Here is a 21278-nt window from a genome sequence, read left to right as displayed (position 1 = left end):
TACCAGGGGCAGCCAGTAGTGGAGGTTCTAGTGGTTAGACCAGTGCCACTGAGGGTGCCTTACAATGTCAACAGTGACATCTTTAGTGGTGCTTCAAGCATGGTCTTGGATTCATTTCTGTCTGCTGAGCTTCCAGGTCCAATCTGAGGCACCTCTGGAGAGTCTGGGAATTTCCCTATATCCTCTAAGGCAGCTTTTCAACAGTGTCACTGTTTACCTTTGGATCCAGATAATTCTTTGTTGTGTATGTGAGGAGGGCTAGGAGGGATGTCATATGTGTTACAGGCTGTTTAGCAGCATTCTTGGCCTCTACCCACTAGATGCCAGTAGCAGTCTACCAGCTGTGACAATCAAAAATGTCTCCAGACATTGCCAGATGTCTCCTGGGGGCAGACTCTCCCTGGTCCACAGCACTCCTCCCTCCTTTTCCCAGCTACACATCTTTCTCTGCTGTCCACAGTCACTGCCCTCAGACAGATGCTGCTGGCAGCTCCTTGAGGTCATGCTCCCAGGCTTCTGGGCCACCAGGTTGTCCTGGTTCTCTGCTCTTGGTCTGAGTTTGCTCTATCTTCTTAATTGCCCTTTCCTCACCTGCCCCTAAATGAAGAATTTTTTAGCTATTTCTCTCTGCTCATTTCTTCCTGGGAGCTGTATCTAAGACCCCATTGCTGATGTCATCTGCCCTATTATCACCTGATAACCCTTAGTCCTTACATTTCAGCTAATCCAAAACCAAACTTGTTTCCCATCCCCAGCTGTCAAATTGTGGGTACATATACATACTCTTGCTTAATCTTGGAGGAACTGACACCTAAACTGAACCTTGAAAGATGGGCAGAGGAGGGAGGAGAGACAGGTACCATGAATAGAAACCTAAAAGGGGAGGTGTCAAAGATAGTAAATGAAAAAACATGCAGAGTTCTCTTCTATGACCTGTAGTAAGTGCCCAGTCTAGTGATGTCTGGACATAATGATCATCCAGTTCAATCCCTTTTCAGATGAAGAACTCAGGTTCTGGGGAGTGACTTGTTTGAGGCTCACTGCCTCCTGAGCCAGCCTCTGTTCTCTTGGCCAGGACAGTATGCCAGCTGGAAGAGATGTTCAGTTAGATGAGATACAGAGAATGTCAGTATTTGCTAAGGCTGGGTCCAGGGCAGGTGCCTTTCTTCTGCAGTTTCTGTTGAACGTTTGTGCCCCCTGAAGCCACTTGACCAGGCACTTGACTGGGCAGGTCAGCTGGGAGCTGTGGGGACAGCTGCAGAGTGGGAGGCACTGCAAGGTACCCACTTCCCTGATCTCCTGGTGCTCAGGCAGCCTTCTGCAGAGGATTGCTGAGGCACTGGAGTAAAGAAGGCACTGTCCAGCTTAGTGCCCGGTCCAGGGGAGGTTTTCTGTTTCCGGGTGAGACTGGTATAGTCAACACCACCTCTCCTGCATGTAAACAATGAAGAGAACATTCTTGTTTTTCCAAAAACATAAGGCACTTATTTCTTATGTTCATAAATGTTCATTATAAAAAGTAATTTAAACAACACTGAAATACCAAGAAGAAATGAAATTCACCCTGAATCCCACCACTCCCATAACACTTAGCTGTGCTTCCATCCTTTTTGCCCTCCATGTGAGCACACAGATCCCTGTTTTTTTCAATTACAGTTGAGTTCTTGTAGGTCACTTAGTATGCCAGACCTTATGCCAAGTGCTGGCTGGCAGCAGCCTCCTCCTGCCCCAAGGCCTTTATCCATGTTATGTATTCCCCTGGCTACACCAGATGCAGTTCTCTCCTCATAATTTTATGTTTCATCTTAAATGTCAGAGTCCTTCCCTGACATTCCCAAGTCCAGTCCCTTGTTACAGTTTCATCACACCCATTACCTTCTCCTAATCACTTGTACCATTGTCTGTTCTTTTTGTTTAATGTCTGTTTTCCTCACTAGACTGGAAGCTCTTAGAGGGCAAGAACTGTCTCTTCTTGCCTGTCACATAGTCAATAAATTTTGTCAAATGAATGTATAAATTATCTATTTTAAACTTCACAACTGTGAAGGGGCACAATCCATTCTGCCCCCATTTTAGAGATGACAAAACTGAGGCTTTGAACAGTTATTTAACCAGCCCAAATTCACACCATGCATAAATGGATTGGTATGTCTGCCTCCACACATAGCACATAGTCTGTCTGCTCTTACATCTTGGCCACCAGGCAACAGTTGCCTCACACAGACAGAGCACATACTTTTTTTGTTGTTATCATTAATCTACAATTACATGCAGAACATTATGTTTACTAGGCTCCCCCCTTCATCAAGTACCCCCCACAATCCCCATTACAGTCACTGTCCATCAGCGTAGTAAGATGCTGTAGAAACAGAGCACGTACTTTTAATAAGGTTGTGAAAAGTCTTTGTCAATAGATACACATTTATGTACATGTTTAATGATGCCCTTATCCCATTGTGTGACAGTAATTTACTCATCTAGTCCCTTACTGGGCTTCCCAGTTACAGACTTTGTGATGAATGTTTTCACATACACTTGTGTACTTTTCTGAGCACTCTCACACTTTCATTCCTTGAATAAATTCCCAGAAGTTTGCATATTTGTTTTCATCGTGACTAGCTGCAAGATGGGGCAGTGAGGTGGGGAAGGAGTGGGGATCCACGGGTGGGCTGCGCGTCAGAAACCCCGCGGAACTTTGTCAAAAAGCTCCACAGGAGGCCTGTGGTGGGCCTGGGCACTGCCCGTTGTTTTAAAGATCTGCAGGTGGGGTGACAGTCGTAGTAAGCACGTGTTTGCGGCAGGTGCAAAGGCATAGGAATTGTAAAATGGGCTCGGCCCTTGAAAAGCTAGCGGCCCACGTCGAACCCCCGTTTCCACCTTTGTAGGGGTCCAGACTGCTCCAGGCCCCAGTTTTGGGGGACCACGTTTGACTGTTCCCGCTCTCCCAGGCAAGTAGGGCGGGGCAGCTGGGAACATGATGTAATGTGTTTTCTGCTTGCTTCGGGGCGACCTGCGGACGTGGGGGTGGAGCGTCTTAACCCTTTATTTCCCGGCCGATGATTGTAGCTCTTGGAGCCGAGCCAACGGAAAAGGGAGCGGCCCCTTTAAACTAGGGGAAGGAGGTAGGGCTGAGGAGCCGGAGGCTTCCCACCGTGTTCGCTAGGAGGCTGCGGGGGGAGGGGCCTCGCTATGCAAATCTAAGCTGCTGATCGATGACGCGCCATCACCCCACGCACTGTTTCGTACGCCGATTGGCCACAAAGAGCCTGGTCCCATTGACAACAAACAAGGGGGCGCGCGGCACGGAGGCGGGGCTGCGGAGGGCGCGGGTTGGGGCGGGGAATCCCGCCCCGCCCCTCCCGAGCGGCGCAAACATGGCGGCGGCTGGCACCGGCCGCTGAGGCGGTACCGGGCGGGGGCTGTCGGGTGTCATGGGCGGTGGCCGCGGCACCGCCCCAGCGTCTCCCTGAGCGGGACGGCTGGAGGGGCCTCTGCGCCGAGCCTGGCGATGGACGAGAGCGGCGAGCTGGGCGGTCTGGAGACCATGGAAACGCTCACCGAGCTGGGCGAAGAGCTGACCCTGAGGGACATCGACGGTGAGTGATGGGTGGGTGGGAATGCGGGGGCGTTCGGGGAGGAAGGGGTTACGGCGGCTCGCGTATGCGCGCACGCCCACCCTTCGGCAGCACAGCTCGCGCGCGGAGAACCGGCTCGTGCGGTCGCCTCGGCGGTCCCCAACCCTTCCGGGCATTGCGGGTTTGAATCCCCGCCCGGCCTCTCCGCTCCGGCAGGCCGTGGGATCCGTTCCGGGCGCCGCGTGTCCGGGAAGCTGAGCGAGAGTAGTGGGGCCGGAACGCGGAGCCAGGGCGTCTCGAGGCCCTTACAGGAGCGGCCTGAGGAGAGCATGCGGCCGCCGCCTCCCTCGCGCCTGCACGCGCAGCCCGAGGTCCCGCGCTCCCGCCGCCCGCGGCTCCGCGTCGCACCTGTCACTCCCCGCCCGCCCGCGGGAGTGGTTTTGAGATTCCGGGCCTGGGCCCCCAGGCTGTGCGCCCAAACCCCTGGTCTTCCCGGAGATGACCCACTGCGGGGTCTCCAGGCGCTTAGGGAAGCTTTGGGCAGTGAGAGGCTGCAGAAGCAAGTTGCTGATGAAGCGGGCGGTGGCAGCGGGGAGTTGACGCATCTCTCCGGGATGGAGACGCGGGCGCTCCTGCTGTCGCTCTGCAGAGGGAGTTAGGCAGCACGTGTCCCCTCGGGGACAGGCTGGGGGCCGGGTGGCCTTTGTTTTGGTGACCTTAACAGCGGAGTGGAAGATCTGGTAGGAGGAGCCCAGGGATCCTCTCTTGCAGTTCTTTCATTTTGTGGCCCCTAGAACCCAAAGTTTGGAGAGAATCAGCGACTTAACCAAGGTCACCCAACTGGTGAGAGAGCCCAATTCCTGAGCCAGTGGGTGGTGTCACTACTTGAGGCTTTTCACCGGACCCTAGGGGTGAGGGGAGAGTTCAGTGAGTAGATTAGTAATGATAATAATGTCAGCATTTGGGCTCTTTTGATGTTCCCCACATACTTTATATTGTTTCACTTAGAATCCCATGAGATAAACATCCTCATTGCTCCTATTCTACAGGAGACTGAGACCAGGAGATGTTAACTTTTCTAAGGTCACTCACCTCAAATTGTCCAAAGCCCATTCTTAAGCAGTAAGTCGTGTATTTTGCTCTTGAGTTTACTAGGTGCTTTCGGGTCCAATATCTCACTACAGCCTTGCACGTGGGTATGATGCTAATCCCCATCGTACAGATGAAGAAACCAAGGCAGCAGCAGTTCTCTCCTAGGGGAAGAGCTAAGTGGCAGCAGCAAATTGAAAAGTATCCATTTCCCATTTTGCTTTTGTAATATTTCAACTCTTGCCCTGTCCTTGCTTTCTTTTTTGGGGGGTCGTCCAGGCCATGTGGCATGACCCTTAATTGAAACCCCAAGTCTAACCACAGACTTCTCCACTAAGTGCTCCTAAGTACAGAGATGTGTTAAACAGGGGAGGGAGTTTTTGGGGAACTTAACAAGGGCAGCTAACAGGTTTTGAGCACTTCTGTGCTAGGCACTGTAGAAAGTACTCATACACATTAATGATCTCAGTCCTTAACAGTTTCACCAGGTAGAGACTTTGTTACACTGCTCTCATCCCTTCTCAAAGATACAGAAACTGAGGGCCAGGGCAGTTTGTTAACTTACTCAAGGTTACACAGCCAGTAAGAACTAGGTCCAAAGCTGCCTACCAGCAAGCTCACACAAATTCATGTGTATTTTGCATTCCCATTCCAAAGCTGATCCCTATTTGTCTTAATTTGTAATGTGTTAAATTACCTAGTGATTAAGCATTAACTTTATCATTTCTTTCAACTTATCATAGATTTCTGAGGAAAATGTACATCCTGGAAACTACCATGGTGGTTCAGTGGCTACTCAGGTTCCCCTATCAGATTTGGGAAAAGTGGCTCCCCATCTTCAGTTAGTCAACAAGTATTCAAGTGCCAGCTGTAGTTTTTGAGCTGCAGGGAACACAAATGATGGGAAAGATATAATTTTATGGTCTCATGGAGTTAGAGATGAATGACAATAAAACTAGTTTTAGGTGTGAGTGTAGGACAGCCCACAGTTGAGCAGAGCAGTAAGTAAAAGTCAGCATCAAGGGGGTTTGGTAAGGGCTGTCTTACCAGGAATACTACACCGAGGAGGTGGCCCTTGATCTGGGCCTTGGAGGCCAGGAAGGGTTGGGCAGTCTGAAGGCCAATGATGTTTGGTTATAAATATCCCTGAATACTCACCCATCCATTCCCCCTGCATAATGTCAGCTCCTTGAGGACGAGGGCAGGGCTTTTGTTGTGTTCATGCTGTATTACTTGCTCCTAGAACTGTGTATTTGTGGAATGCCTGAATGCCAACCTCAAGTCTGCTAGAGTTCTAAGTTGTACTAGACACAGCCTTTGGGGTTCAGTTAGATCAGGGGTGGCCAGCCCAGATGCTTCCAGGAGCCAGCAGGTGAGGAAGAAGGGCCTCTGGATATGGATACCTGTATTTCTTTTGTATGTGTGTGGTTTGAAAGAGTGGGTACTTGCAACCTAGAGAGCTCATGCCTGCCTCCAGGAGGTCCAGGCTGAAATGAATGAATCCTTCATTCAGCTACCTAGGCCCTGCTGTAATCCATTAGTGCCCTTCAAGGATGTGAGCCCAAGGAGGCCACATCAATTCATTCACTCAGCACATCTCTGAGTGGCTTTTAAGTACCGCTGTGATGAACAAAGTGTTGAGGATAGCTTTGAACAGAACATACAAGGTCTCTGCTCTTTTAGGGAGCTTAAGTTCTTGAGGGAGGAAACATAAGCTGAACAAATAACATAAGTGAACAGTTTAGGCAGGGCACTATGAAGAAAATTAAAAGTCCATGTTATAAAGTGATTAGGATGACCTAATTTAGACTGGGTGGGCAATGGAGGCCCCTTGGAAGAGGGATCTGCCATTTATTTTTCAAGAGATGCTCAAATCTGAATTTTTATATGAAATACCCAGATTTTTTTAATGCTGGTTCAACTTTTTTTTTTTTTTTTAAAGAAACATGCCATAGGCCCAACAAAACATGTGTTAGTTGATCTTCAGAGCCTTGTTCCATGACAGTATTGCTCTGTTGTCCCAGGCTATCAGACCTCCATGATAGAATATCTCAGGCACTTCCTTTTGTGGTAGATATCTTTGTTATGAGAGTGGGCCTTATTCACTGTGATAAGCCAGGGCTTCTTGAAAGGCAGAGGTGGGGAATCTTCCACTGGGGTCAGGAAAAGCACCAAGAGGTGGCCTTCTTGGTAGACCCACAAGGATGGGCAGCAGAAGCAGTATGACAGCATGTGGAAGGAAGTGGACCAAGATGCCTAGGAATAGATGATTGCTGACCAGCTGTTAGAAAATATGGCATGTGTGCAAAGGCAGTGGAAGCGATAAGGTCTGAAAGGTGAGTTGGAGCCGCATTGTGTAGCGGCTTCATACTAGACACATATGTTATGTGGAATGTAGAGAGGGAACTGCTGAGGATTTTCAAGTAGGGTGATGATGCTTGAATCATGGCTTTTAAGAAAACTCAGCTGTGGTGATGGGCGAGGGAGTTAGGGAAAACCAATTAGGAGGGGCTGTAGCCATCCGGGTGTGAGGTGGTGATACTAAGAAAGAGGGTGATAGGAAGTGGCCACAGTGCCAACATGCTGGATGTGACAGGATGTATCCTCAGCAAAGGCTTGGCCCTGAAAACAGAGCAGTGGTGAAATTCTAAGTTTCCATTAAGACTTTGATTCTGGGGCATTGGGAGAGTTTGGAAGCCAGTAGGAAGAGTTGGTTTGGGGAGAGGATGAAAATTTGTCTTAAACAGGCTAAAATTGAGGTGTCTGGGGGGTTGTCCACTAGGAAGTGGGAGACAAATACTCACAAGGTCAAAATTGGGGATGCAGATTGAGGAATAGTCACTGCTGATCAGTTGAGGATAGGTGAGAGAAGATGGAATTGGGAGGTCAGATCAGGTGAGGGAAATATAATAAACTCAGGGGAGGTCAGCTTTTCAAAGAGCTGTTAGTGGATGAGGACAGCAAGGATGATAAGACCATGGAAGGAGTCATGGGATTTGACAATTAGGAGGTCAGCCTTTGACAAAGCTGTCAGGTGAAGGGGGTCCAAGGCTAGATGAACCAGAAAATAGTGAATGTGTGATGGCAGGTAGAGCAGCTGTTCTCTTTGGAGAAGGTTGAAGAAATTTGTCAGTGAGCTAACTTATTTTGTCTCTATGGATTTGCCTGTTCTGGACATTTCATTTAAATGGAGTCATGCAACATGTGGCTTCCCTCACTTAGCATAATGTTGTTGAGGTGCCCTTAATTGCAGCATAGTGTTCCCTTGTATGGACATACCACATTTTGCTAGTCCATTTGTCAGCAGATGGACATTTAGGTTGTTGCCACTTTTTGGCTATTGTAATGAAGCTGCTGTGAACATGTGTGTACAGGTTTTTGGGTGGACGTACGTTTTCATATCTCTTGGGTAAATCCTCTACATTTTTTATTATTACTGTTTGTGTTTTCCTAGGGCTTATAATAACCCCATTTATTCACTTGCTTACTTTCCATGTTCTTGTAACTAATCCAGCCATAAGTCTTGTGCCAGAAACCCTCAATATTGTGGTAGGTTCCTTTTATCCCCTTTTTGATGCTTCTCCTGGAGCCTTCCCTCTTTCTGCTCATCTAATGGTTGTCTAAGTCTTGTCCTCTGACTGCCCTTCACCATCACTGGGGAGGGGGGTGGGGACGGCATGTTGAAGTCCCTATTCCCTAGTTGTTTTTTGATTCCCTCTTTTGATGGAGCACATCCTCCATTAGCTTCCTGAGAAAGAGTACATTGGAGGTAAATTTGTGGGGCCCTTGCCTGTCAACAAATACATTTATTCTAACCTTACTCCAGTTTGTTTAGGTGAGTTTAGAAATTTAGGTTGGATATAATTTTATATCAGAATTTTGAAGGCATTGCCTGATTATCTCCTACCTTCTAGTAGCTGATAAATCTGATACCATTTTGGTTACTAATCCTTTGTGGGTGTCCCGTTTTTCTCCCCTGGAAGCTTGTAGGATCTTGTCATTATCCCTGGTATTCTGAATTCCATGATGAGCCAAGCCACACTGATGTGACTGAGCTGTCAGTCACGGGCTCTGAAGCGCTCTCTGTGTCAGATTCATGCAGTCCTGCTGGCAGCCCACCCTGCACTCCGGCCTTCAGAGGGACTTTCTGTTCCTGCTCCTTCTGGGAACATGGTCTTGGGCCTCTGGTGGCTTCTCGCTGCACAGTTCCAGCTTGGCAGAATCCCTGACTGTGCCTGGCACTGAAGAGGCACTTTGTAAAGATGTGTCTAATGAGGAAAGGAAGGCACTTCAAGTTCAGAGTGTTGGGTTGGCCCCCAGGGTGGGTGTTCTTGTTGCTGGGAAGGTGGGAGTGGCCAACCCAGTGAGCCAGAGGTGAGTGTTTGGAGGGTGTGGCCAGCTCACCAGTGGGAGGAGTGTTTGAAAAGGGGTAGAAAGGGACTGCACGTTTTTCCAGTGAATCAGATCTCAGAACAACTGCTCAGTAAGGTGAAGCACAGATCTACTTTTTACTCTCGTGTATACCTTCTTCAAAACACAGGCTCTGTTTTGACACTTGAATATATATCACTGTTGCTAATGTTTGGGTTGGAAGAGCTGCTGTTGCTCACAGTTTATTTTCCACCCGCTTTTAGCTCCTGATCTCATCTAATTCCATTTCCTGGGATGCATTTTCTGGGGTTGCTCAGACCACTGAACCAAGTGTCCTTGGGTTTCTCCTCCTTCCCTGGTCTGTTTGGCCTCACCCTTGATAAACATTGCCCACATTCACACCCAGGCCTTTGGCCTAAAGCTCCGGAGTGCTGCCTACCTCACTAAACAATCTTTTCAGTTGTTCTCATACCCTGCCCCCATCTTGGCATTTTTATAAGTATATTTTTGCTTTTTTCTCAACTAGATCATTTTTCTCCTCAATTTTGTGATTAAAAAAAGGAAGTTCTTAGGCAACTTCATTCAGATAGCACTTCCTAATCATCAAATTGTTTATTTCCTTAGGGATTGTGTCAGAACTTTATTAATATGCACACAAATTGTTACAGTATTTTTGCTTACAGTTTGCTCTGTGTTGAAATAGTTGAGATGTAATGGCCATACAAACCAATGTAATGCATCTGAACAGGCAAATGCTTGCTGTCCATGTCCCCGTGGAACATGTACATCATTTGCAGTATTTCATTAATATAAATAAGTACTGTTGCCCCGAACACGTATGAGCAAGTCACTTTGGAGTTGGTTCATTGGTGTGCATTTCCAAAGAAGACTCTTAAAGTCAAGAGCTGGGTTCCAGCTCCTTCACACCCCAACTGTAGTCCTTTTATTTCTTTAAACCTTTCCAGTGCTATAAATTACTGTGGTGATTGGTAAACTTACTGCTTGGAAAATATTTTTGTTTTTTCACAAAGGTAGCACATTCATATGCTAAAACAAAAAATATAAAAGGGTAGTGTGAAAAATCTTGTTCCAAGCTCTGTCGCCATCTGCTTAGGGCCCACACCCCCACCTCTTCACAATTAATTTTTTAGTTTACCTCCTTCAAAACTTAATGCAAATATAAGTAGATGTAAGTAGATAGCAAGTATGGATTTTACTGTTAGCTCCCCTTTTTATTTTTACATAAATAGGTAGCATGCTATAAGCTTTATTCTTCTGGTCTTTGCCCTTTTTTTCCACTTACATGTGGCAGTCCTTCCAGTCTTTTTCACTGCTGCATGGTTTTCCACTGTATGGATGCACTGTAATTCAGTCCCTATTTGATGGATGTTTGAGGGTGTTTCCTTCTTACTATTAAAAATAATGCTGTGGTGAATAGCTTTGTAAATTCATCACTTCACACATGTACAGGTGAAATGCAGGACAGATGACCAGAAGTGGGCTGCTGGTCAGAGTAGGGTGGTGAGATGTACATGACAGCTGCTGCAAGGGCCAGCTCTGATGGAACCTGGGAGGGGCAGGGGCAGGAACTAACGTTGTGTTCTTTTCTGTCTCTGTGTTTTTGTGGTTTGGAGAGATTCCGTCAAATTGCTTTCCACAGTGACTAACAATTTATACCCCTACCAGTGTGTGGGAGGGGGGCCTGTTTCTCCTCAGCTTCCTGGCAGAGACCTGAACTCTGGACCCTCTATTCTGCCTCGCTCTTTGCCACATGTGTATCAGTTTAGAACTGAACTACCTTGTCCCCCAGCAGTGCACACATAGAGGCTCATCTGTCCTGACCTCCCTCTTCCTCACTTGACTTTTTGGTATTTGAAGCCACCGGACAATATGTGGGTGGCCACCAGCTTTCTGAGCGACCCCTTCCCGTGCCTCAGAGGTTCCCTTTGCTTGCCTGGGACCCTGTGGTTGCGAGACTGTCTCACACTTCTGCCACTTTTGGTTTCGTGGAATGACCCTTCTTCTGCTTTGCTTGCTTTCTTTAAAGTTGTTCGTTAAGGTACAACAGTTGCTCATTTTCAGCCTTCTGCTTTGGGGGACTTGAAAAATGGCTTCTTCTTTTAAGTTTTGCTGGGACTTTGTTCTGGGTTCTCGCTCATGCAGTTTCATGGGGGCAGCCTTTGCTGTCCTGAAATTTTGGTGCATCCCTGCACAAAAATTCTTCGGGGCTCTCCATCAGTATAAATGGTGTTCTGGGAGTTGCTCCCCTTCACTCTACTTCTCTTAAGACCACTCTTCACCAAAATCTGCAGACATTTCAGGAAACACCCTTTGTTATGAACAACCTCAGCCCTTACAATGCCTTCCTTTGAACTTAAAAAATTGATCATGGTGGTTTGTCTGAGCTAGTTCTGTAATTATTGGACAGGGTTGGTCCGTGACTCAAGATAGCTGTTTTCTATTGTGTTTAGTTCTTCTTACATGTGTATATTTGCTAATGAATATGGCACCCTTTCATCTTGAATCCATGCTGATGGATTGTCGTTTATCCTGTTCTCCAGGTGAACAGACTCACCCTGTTCTTTATTAGGTATTGACTGTCTCTTCAGTCACCTCTGCTTTTCCATCCCTCACCAGGTTTTGAAACTACTGTGTAGGCGGCATCTGCTATGTGCCCAGCACTGTGGCAGGTCATACTTGTAGTTCGGCCTTTACAGAGGGCCTCCTTTGTGCTTGGGCTCTGGGTAGTGCTGGAAGGGTGAGCAAGATCTGTGCCCTCTCTTAGTGTATATGGCCCTTTACGGTCTCATAATATTTTTTTGCTTTTAATCCTTTTTCCAATTCTACAGTATACTACAGGTGAAGAAACTGAGGCCCAGATCACACAACTAGTACAGTGGTAGGATGGTAACCTCAGTCCAGATGTGTCCAACTCCAAAACCCATGTACTTTTCCTCTACCCCGTTCCGTATCCCTGTCTGATGTAAGCAGGCTTCCAAGTTGTGAACACAAAGTGGTATGGTGTGGGCTGAGGCTAGAGAGACCTGGAGTTCTCTGCTTAGGTACACCTTCAGTCAACGTGTGTTTATCAAGAAGGGTCTGCTCTGTGCTGGAATTTAGGGTGACTCCCCTGGGTCCCTTCCCCAGCACTGCTCTGGCTTGAGTGTACGCTGTGAGTTGGGGCCTTGGGAGTATCTACATTACACGTGCTGCAGGAATTGAGTGGCCTAAAGCACATAGAAGGAAGGGGCAGGGACTAACGTTCTCGCTTGACTCTATCCGAGAATGAATGAATGAAGAACTTCAATTTGCAAGTTGACTTTAGGACCAAGGGACCTTTTTTCAGAATACAGTTTTAGAATGTCTATTTTTCATCTTGAGTAGGCTTTTGTAGCTGTGGTGGGCGAGACACAAAGACACAGTCACAGACTGTAGGGTAAAGTGTTCCATTTCTGGACCACAAAGTTCAAGAGTTAAACTTTGTTGACATGATGGAATTTTTTAAAGAGTAGCAGGATCCCAGAGCCTGGGCCTCAAGGTAAGGCTCCTTGGGGGAACCTCTATTTAGAAACTGATCCTAAACCATTGAAGGGCTTGGAAATTGGAAAACAGCTCTTTCTGCATCTCTCAGGCCTTTGGAATTGCTAATGAATCTCTGTCTAAATGTCCCTTATAATCTGGCTTCTGCATCTGGACCTGTAGAACTGGTCTGTTGGGTTCAGGGTCTAGTTTGGAACAGTGAAGAAATTCTGGCACTTGGACCGAATGTGGAACTGCCTGGTTAAACTGGTGCTTAGCCCAGGCCCTCACCATCCCACAAACCAGGGAAATAATGCTTCTTCGCAAGTGTAAACTTTCTGATGAGGCTTTGCACTTTACAAAAGTCCTTCTGATACATTTTCGTTTTAAAAGTGCTTTGAGATAGATGGCTTGATTTTTATTCCCGTTTTGCAGAAGAGACACTGAGACAGAGATGATGGTTTGCCTGGAGTTTCCCATGTGGATGGAGTCGGGAGTTGAACTTGGGCCTTATGATGTGAGATCCCATAACCTTTGCTGCCCTGTGGGGGTGAGGTGGGAGATGTCCTGATGCAGAATAAACCTGTCTGGGTACCCCTGCTCTGGACAGAAGTTGTTTTTTAAATTTGTTCTATCCAGTTCAGCATAAGTGAGAATCTACTATATTCCCAGCACAGTCTAGACTCTTTGGGGTTTTAGAGATGAAAGAAAATAGTCCTGACTTCTAAATAGGAGCTGACGACTAAACAGTCATAATACACAGCAAAATGCAACAGGCCATAACAGAGGAACAAACTCCAGGCGTTTGGAGCACGAAGGAAAGGAATTAGGAAAATCTTCACAGGACTTTGGCATTTGACCTGGATTGTGAAGGGTGAGTGAACAGAATTTTAGAAAGGAGAAGAAGGGGTGGATTATTAATTTTCACAGAATGACCAAAGTTGGGAATAATTGAGCATATGATTCAGTGTGGCCAGAGTACAGTACAGGGACAAGAAGTTCTTAAACTTTTATTTGCCTGACAGTCCTCCAGGTACACCCCCAAAGATCTGAATCTGGAAGATCTGGGATGGCATCCAGGAAGGGCATCCAACTAGTGCTAAGTTGGGGTCAGAGAAGGCTTTTTGCAAAGATAACATGTAAGCTGAGGTCTTAAAAGTAAAGGGACAGAAGGAGAGAGAAGCCAGGTGACATGCTGATCAAACAGCTCTTTTGAAAGGCTTGACTGCTGGTGCTTAGGTATGTGCGTGATTCCCTGATTATACTCTAGATACCTGTTTGTTATTTTTTTCAGTCATAGTTTCTATCAGGTTCTCCTCTGCTTCAGGGTGTTCTGTATCAGTCAAGAGTCTTGGTGATTAGCAGCAGAAACTGTCTCTGGCTAGCCTGAACAGAAAAGGAGTTTATTGGAACAATGGTACATAGACTGACCAGAAAAGCTGGAGATACCCACTTGGAAAATGGGCCAGAACCAAGGGAGGCTCAGCCACAGAGTGCAGCTAAGGGTAGCCATGGGCTAACCAGGCTAGGACCCTGCTGCAGCCATCATCCCTGCCATGTCCCTGCTTTCCTAGCTCATTCCTGTAGGAGTCATGCTCCTGGTGGGAACATGCATTACTCAGAGCCAACTGGCAGGAAGCCTTACCTCCCACCAAGACACCCAGTGGGGATTCTCTGAAGAAAGATCAGGGTGCTGATGGAAAGGGAGGATCAGATGATGGGCAGACAACAAAAGTGGCAAATTGCTGCTATGTTTTCTGTGCCTCTCCTTGCCTCTGAAGTAGATGCAGCGCCATCATCTGTTCCACACTGTGTCCACTTCAGTAACTTGGAGGACATTTCCTGGTGCTCTGGTTTTGCTGAGACCATTTGGTGTGCCTGCACTAGCCTTCCCTTTCTCTAACGCTTAAACCTCTCTCCATCCCTCTGTCAGGCTCATCTTCATGTCTGACAGCCCTTTCTGTTCTCACCCTTGTTACAGCTGATGGAGTGGGTAGGGTCTCTATCTTCCCTGGAAGATCAGGGGGTGGGAGAGGAACCAGCCCTTTGGAGGCTGTGCTGTTTGCTGGGTACCTCCCTAGGCCCTCTGGATCCCCCAGCTCCCAGCACCATTGTGCACATCATGGGCAGATGCTGGGTGCATGTTCGTAGTGTGACTACACAACCTGCCCCCCAGTGTTGTTTTAGGGAGGTTTTGGGGTGTGGTAATGAATGGAGGGGCCGGAAAGTGGGTTTTGGGGTCTTTCATTTTTTGCCTGAATGGTTTAAGGACTGAAAAAGATTGAGATCCGCTGCTATGGAGACTCTGCCACAGGAGGAGGACAGCTCAGGTGGGTTGGCTTGTGCCTGACTTGGTTGACCCTGGGTTACCTGGCGCTGTGCAAGACGAAGCCCACATCTCGCAGAACTGGATCATGCAGGGTTGGTTCCTTGTAGTCTCACTCTCTCCATCTTGCTCAACTTGTACTCTTTCTTCAGTTCACTCCAAGAGAGAATAATATAGTGCAGGATGGGAGCAGATGAAGAGCCAGGAGATAAAGGATAACCTGGGTGACTCCTTCCCTTCCCAAGCATCTGCCAGTGCCAGGCTCTGTGGTGACATGCTGCAGTAGTAGAAGCAGAGCATCTGTACAGCGTGGGGGCTAAGAGCCTCCCTATAATCCTGCCCACCACCTGCTGTCTGGGTGATGGAGGCAAGTGAGTTGACCTCGCCGTGCCTCATTCACCTTGTCTGTGAAGTGGAGGTGATCCTGGCATCTACCTCACATGTTGCAGCAACAAAGGAGGAGACCTATGCACAGTGCTAACACAGTTGCTGACACATAGCGAGAGTTCAGTAAATGTTAACGATTATTGTACTGTTTTTATTACTACTATAACTTATTGGCTCAGGTCTTTTCTTCTTAATTGTTGTTCTCAGTTCAGTCCTGACTAATTTCTGAGAGCAGGCATTTCAAAATAATAAATGGAATAAGATAGACAGTCTTTCAAACATGGGGTGCTAACAATCTGATGCCTCTGATTTGGTGTTAGGTAAGGATCAGAGGCATGGGTTCCCTGGCTGGGACCCCGGATGGGACCTTCACATGGGTGGGGACTCGTGGTGCGGCCTTCAGCATTCTAGAGCCCAGTCACTGTGAGGTGGGGCCACCACAAGCAGGGACACCTGACAAGAAGTCCACTAGTGGTAGTTGCAGTGACTTGTGGAGCAGGGTGCTGCTAAGCACGGGGCTTGGAAGAGGGAGGAGGAGGCAATTTCTACTTCAGTCTGCTTCTGGTTTACCCACCTGCCCAAGACCAGCTGAGCTCAACCCCTCTTTGGACTGGTTTCCTGTTGCGTAACAGCCACCACCACCACCGATCTTCAAGAACTTACTATAATACACCAGCACTGTTCTAAGGATTTTCACACACAATTAAAAGAGTGCTCCAGTCACCTCACAGGCATTTAATTTTGTGTCTGGTACATAGTAGGCTCAGTTAATGTTTGTGGAATGCATGGCTCAAGGGTTGTATCTTTATTGATTTGTTCTTTATTTTAAGAAAGTGACTGTTCTAGAAAGCATCTTGTCAAGGCAGAAGGTCTCATTTGGAGAATAAGTTATTAATTTGGTAGGAAGGTATATTTAAAAAATACAGTCAGGCAAAAATTTCTCCCCTGTTCCCCTGATGACTCAGTTACATGCATACCTAACATGAGATTAACCTTCTTCCATGAGCATTGAACTTAATATTGGAAGTAATGAGATGGATTATGTGAGAGACACACACCCCCCACCGCAAATTCTCCTTTATTGTCACTCTAGGTCCGTCTCCTGAGTCGTGGTGCACAAAAATGTAAAATCCAAGAAATGTTTGTTTTGTAGGAGAAAATACTGTGCTTGGGGAGAGACTCAGAAAAATCTAAATACAGATCTAAATTCAAATCTCAGCTCAGCTACTTTGTAGTTTATGTGGCGGCCTTGGTAAGTTATTTAATTTCCTTGAACCTTGTTTTCCTCACTTGTAAAGTAGAATCGTAATAGTACTGATTTCAGGTCTTATGTAAAGTACTAAGTAGGTGTCTTTGGTAGCTGTTGCATTGTTGTTCACATAGAATTAATACGAAATGAATTTCATTTCAATCATAATTACCTTCTGTACATTTAAATAAAATATGTCAGATTTTTAATTAGAAAATAGCTTTGTCACTGAGTTGTTTTTCCTTTTAAATATCAATAATGTGACCACTGGCTTTTATTTAAGGGTTAAATTGGAATCTAACCTGGAGATTGCCCCCTTTCAAATTTGTTAATTTTTTTAAGAAAAGTGAAAGAATCAAATACATTTTATTCTCTGCTGGACATATCTTGTATGTTAATAATCCATCAGAGTTTCGATTATTCCCATATTTGCAAGTAAAGAACTGAGTCTCAGGGAAATTAATTGATTGCCAAAGGCAGCACAGTGATTCCATTACTAGATTCCCAGCCTGGTCTTGCTGAACTGGCCTTCCAGTTCTTGGTTTGACTTTCTGACGTGACATCCTGCTTTTCTCCCTTAGTATGATTCTTGGCCACACTTCCTTCACACAGTCCCTAGAAGGTGGCCTGCTTCCTGGTATTGATTATTCTGTAGACTCACATATAACCAGAACTTATCTTTAATCAATTTTCAGAAGATTTTCTTCATCCATTGACATAATTATCTGAGTTTGTTTCAACTATTCTGATCTTTTGAGTCAGAATTTAGCCCTAAGTTTTTGCTCAGAATGATTCTTAATGAGTTTATGATGTTATGGGGCTCTGGGGAAGCCAGCATCCCTCTTCTACAAACCAGAGTGAGCAACTGCTGAGCTGGAGGGGCTGCCCTTCCTAGAGCATTATTTGCACGACTTTCTATGGCTTCCCATTCTTTAAAAAGGAGAAAGACCAATTCACTACCATGAGCTGCAGAACCTTTGTGATCCTGACTGCTGCCCAGCCTGGTGCCCTGCCAGTCACTCATTCTCTCTAATAGCCCACCATGCCTTCCAGCCTTCGCTTTTGAAATTCCCTGCGCCTAGAATGCACCTTGCACCAGAGTAAACCTTAAGTCCGACTCCCTCAACCTGCTAGTGACCTTACCATGTTCCTTGTGTCCTCCTGGTCTGCTGTGACAAGCACCACAGACCATAGCCTGTCCCTTTAATTAACTCCTTGAGTTCAAGAGGTTTTTTATCATCTCTGTGGGCCAACACACAGTGGGCGCTCAACACATTTAAATCCTTTTTTGTTTACATACCTACTTCCCCAAAAGTGGAAACTTTGTAGAAATTGCATGGATTTGTCCAGATTTTCCAGGATATTCTAAATTTATTTACTTATTTTTTATTATGGTATCATTGATATCCAATCTAATGAAGGTTTCACATGAGCAACATTGTGGTTACTACATTCACCCATATTATCAAGTCCCCTCCACATACCCCATTACAGTCACTGTCCGCCAGCATAGTAAGATGCTATAGAGTCACTACTTGTCTTCTCTGTGCTACACTGCCTTCCTGTTGCTCCCCTCCCCCACATTATGTGTGCTGATCATAAAACCCCATAATAGGATATGCTAGATTTTAAATCTTGTCCCATTGTGAGATGGTACGCCCCTTCCAGTTGTTGTTCAGCAAGCATGATTGCCATTTTTATAGATTAGTGAAAGTTGGCAGTGAATCGATGGCAGTTTTTTTAAACTACCAGAGTGCTTAGTGCTTAGAGATGTACACAGAATTGGAAGATTCTATCCATGTGCTTGTGGAGCACAGGATACAAAAAAAAGCACTTAAAAATATAACTTAATGTATGTAATGTGGCAAAATAAAGTTTTAAAATGTTAAAAATCTAGCCGATCAGCAGCAGCACATTATCAAAGATTTATTAACATTGTTAATGAGGAAACCAGCAGAATGACAAAACTGGATCAAAGGAGAATGCAAGGAACTGATATTTACATAGTAAAACAGAGCCAGAATAAGATTCAGTTAGATGCAAAAATGGTGCATGTCCTGGGGGACAATAAAAATAAAGCCTTCTAGGTTATCTGTTTTACCAGACAGAAATCATTTGCAGTCTATTGATTTTCTAGAAGTGAACATAAAACCTTACAAAATGTGGGCCAAATCAGTAATACATTAGAAAGTCAAATGAGTTTGTTTCCCTAGAGCCTCAGGTGACCTGTAGGTAGTAAGTCAAACATGACTGCCTCTGGTATGACTTTAAAGGGACACTGTACTTTTTCTTCTTTTTGCCTTGTTTTTAAGTTTGGATAATTTTTCTTAACAAATAAATCACAGCTGGATTCAAAGCTGAAAGACGGCTGGATCTGAGGTGAAAAAGAGTCCTTGGTGAAAGTAATTGTGAGTAGTTTTGAAATGGAATTGGTAACTTCCGAGAGGAAGAGGGTGGTAACAAGCAGAAAAGTGAGTTAATGGCAGCCATGTTCAGAGAAGATCCCTGCCGCAACCCTGCAAAGGCACATGCAGAAAGGGAGTGGGTATTTCTGGCGTGGATGATGAGCTAAGATGAGTGGGAAATGAAATCCCTTGGAGCAGGAGGGAGCAGTTGGTAGGAAACTTTGAAGCTCATATTTAAGAAATTTGATTTGATTTGAAAGACTGTTGGACCACATGATCCTCAAAGGAGACATTTGTCACTGGGTAGGTAGCTGAGGTTGAAATCAAGGCATAGGATCGGAGTGGAGCAGAGGGAGAGCTCTGATACCATGAAAGACAAAAGAGGAAGAAAGCTCAATTGAAGATGGTGCTGCAGATCACCTGCCTGGTGGGAACTGAGCGCTGGCTCAGGTCCCCCGCTGTGCTGGATGGAGAGGCCAGGACTGGCCAGCCAGCTGGGGCCCTCTGATGCTACCCCAGACACCCACCTGTGCAGGTGGAGAGCAAGCCAGGCAGAGCAGACCAGAAGACCAATTGAGAATGACTTTGGCTCCCCTTTGTTCTTTCTTTTTCTCTTACTTTTCAACTGTTTTATTATTTAATATTTGATATATGCAAAGGAATGTATGGCACATTTGTGTGTTATGAAACACAAGATCGGAGAACCCTCACCTCCCCACCCAGTTTTCCTCTCTGGTTTCTTTGCCAGTAAAAAGAGTTCACTCATCCCTCACTGAAAATATAAGATGCCTGAGTCACTAGTTTGCTATTCTGTGTCATTCAGCACCTCCTCCAGACTGCCTTTCCCCAGAAAGGTGACCAAGAATCCCCTTGAAGTACACGATGCTGTCCTGTGTTAGGAGCTTCTTACCAAATGAATGTGCCCCCTGGTGTTCGAGTGGAGTAATTCTAGGCAACCAATTTGCTGGCTATAATTGTCCCTGAGATCCTTGGTGTTTCTCTCATTTCTTCTACATTGAAGGGTGTGGTTGGCAGTCTAGCTCCTTAACTGCTCCTCTGAGTGAATTGAATGGAGATAACTAAAGTTTTAGATCCTGAGAAAGCCATGGTGGTCACAAATAACAAAATGGCGGGGGAATGAAAAGTTTTATCACTGTTGACTCCCATATTTGATACTCTACATTTTATTATTTTTTGAAACTATTAGAAAAAAACATCATAGGAGGGGAAATAGGATCATCAGTTTGAAAGCAGGGTACTTTTGCTCAAGAAGGATAATAGTTTTTGGGAGTAAGATTTTGTATTTCCCTTCCTCTCCCCCACTGGTTGTGGTCCGTCATTCCTAGCAGTCTGCACACATCACACACCATGCTTATCTCTGTGTTCTTATGTTTGTTGAGCAGATCTAATGTGAAAGATAAAATGAACAAAACTAAATGGAGACCGTCCACATGAATATCCTTTTAATCTTAGGGATGGGGGACTTATTAAGTGTAACACAAAAGCTGTGTAATTTCACTGCACAATATTAAAGTTAGTATATTGTCAGTTCTGCTATTCTGCAATGTATGCATTCCTGAAAATCACTGTGCAGAATCATGCAATAAAAAACAGAGCTTATGGGGAAAATGGGATTTGGTCACAATATCCAGAAACTTCAGAGGTGGCAAAAAATAATAGAGTAAATAAATTAAAAGGCTTAAGAAAGATTGACTCCTAATAAAACAGTAGAGCTTTACAGATGTGAAGTGGCTGAGAACTATATAAAAGCCACAATAAATATATTACAGGGCCTTGAAAAAGATCTAAGGTTTGCTTGTGCAAGTGGGCATTGGAAGGATACAGCTTGTGAGTTACTGTGAAGTGAGGGAAGGGAGGATTATCTGAAGTCAGATGGGAGGTTCTGACCCCAGATGTGGATAATACTAAGTGCCAGGCACTGTGCTTTAAATTCAATGCTGATTCTCTCTCAACAGCTCTATGAGTTAGGTATGATTTTAGCGACATTTTATAAGATGAGAGAATTGTAGCTCAGAGAGGTAGAACTTGCCCCAAGGGGCAAGAAGCACACTGTGCCAGTTTTTTTCCTGAACAAATTAAAAGAAAAATAGCAGAGTGAGGCAAATATTTGCAAACATATAAGAAAGAACAAATATTGGTAACACATGAAATTTTTTTTCAAATTAGTAAAAAGAGACAAATGGACAAAAGTTGGGAGGGGGCAGTTTACAAAGGAAGATGTACAGATGCCCAATAAAATAGGGGGAGACCTTCAACCTCATAGGACTCATCCATGCGAGTAAAAACAGTTAGATGTCATTTTCCCCCAGATCTGATAGACAGAAATAGACGTGGGG

The 21278-nt window shown here is 45.6% G+C and overlaps 1 protein-coding gene across 2 annotated transcripts in view; it reads left to right on the top strand.

Annotated features, from left to right (window-relative positions):
* The first annotated feature begins 3326 nt into the window (after positions 1–3326).
* The window catches only part of SREBF2 (sterol regulatory element binding transcription factor 2), a 55396-nt gene continuing 37444 nt past the window's right edge, over positions 3327–21278 (top strand). The window contains exon 1 of one of the 2 annotated variants that reach the window (XM_057486331.1): positions 3327–3596. In XM_057486331.1, coding sequence (XP_057342314.1) covers positions 3509–3596 — 88 coding nt within the window. In that variant the 5' untranslated portion in view covers positions 3327–3508. The remainder of the gene's footprint in view (positions 3597–21278) is intronic. The other variant, XM_036931407.2, reaches the window with a different exon arrangement.

The sequence above is a fragment of the Manis pentadactyla genome, chromosome 10, assembly GCF_030020395.1.
Source record: "Manis pentadactyla isolate mManPen7 chromosome 10, mManPen7.hap1, whole genome shotgun sequence".
NCBI classification, from domain to species: Eukaryota; Metazoa; Chordata; class Mammalia; order Pholidota; family Manidae; genus Manis; species Manis pentadactyla.
Note: the sequence above shows the minus strand (reverse complement) of the source record. Positions and strands in the feature narration are given on the sequence as shown.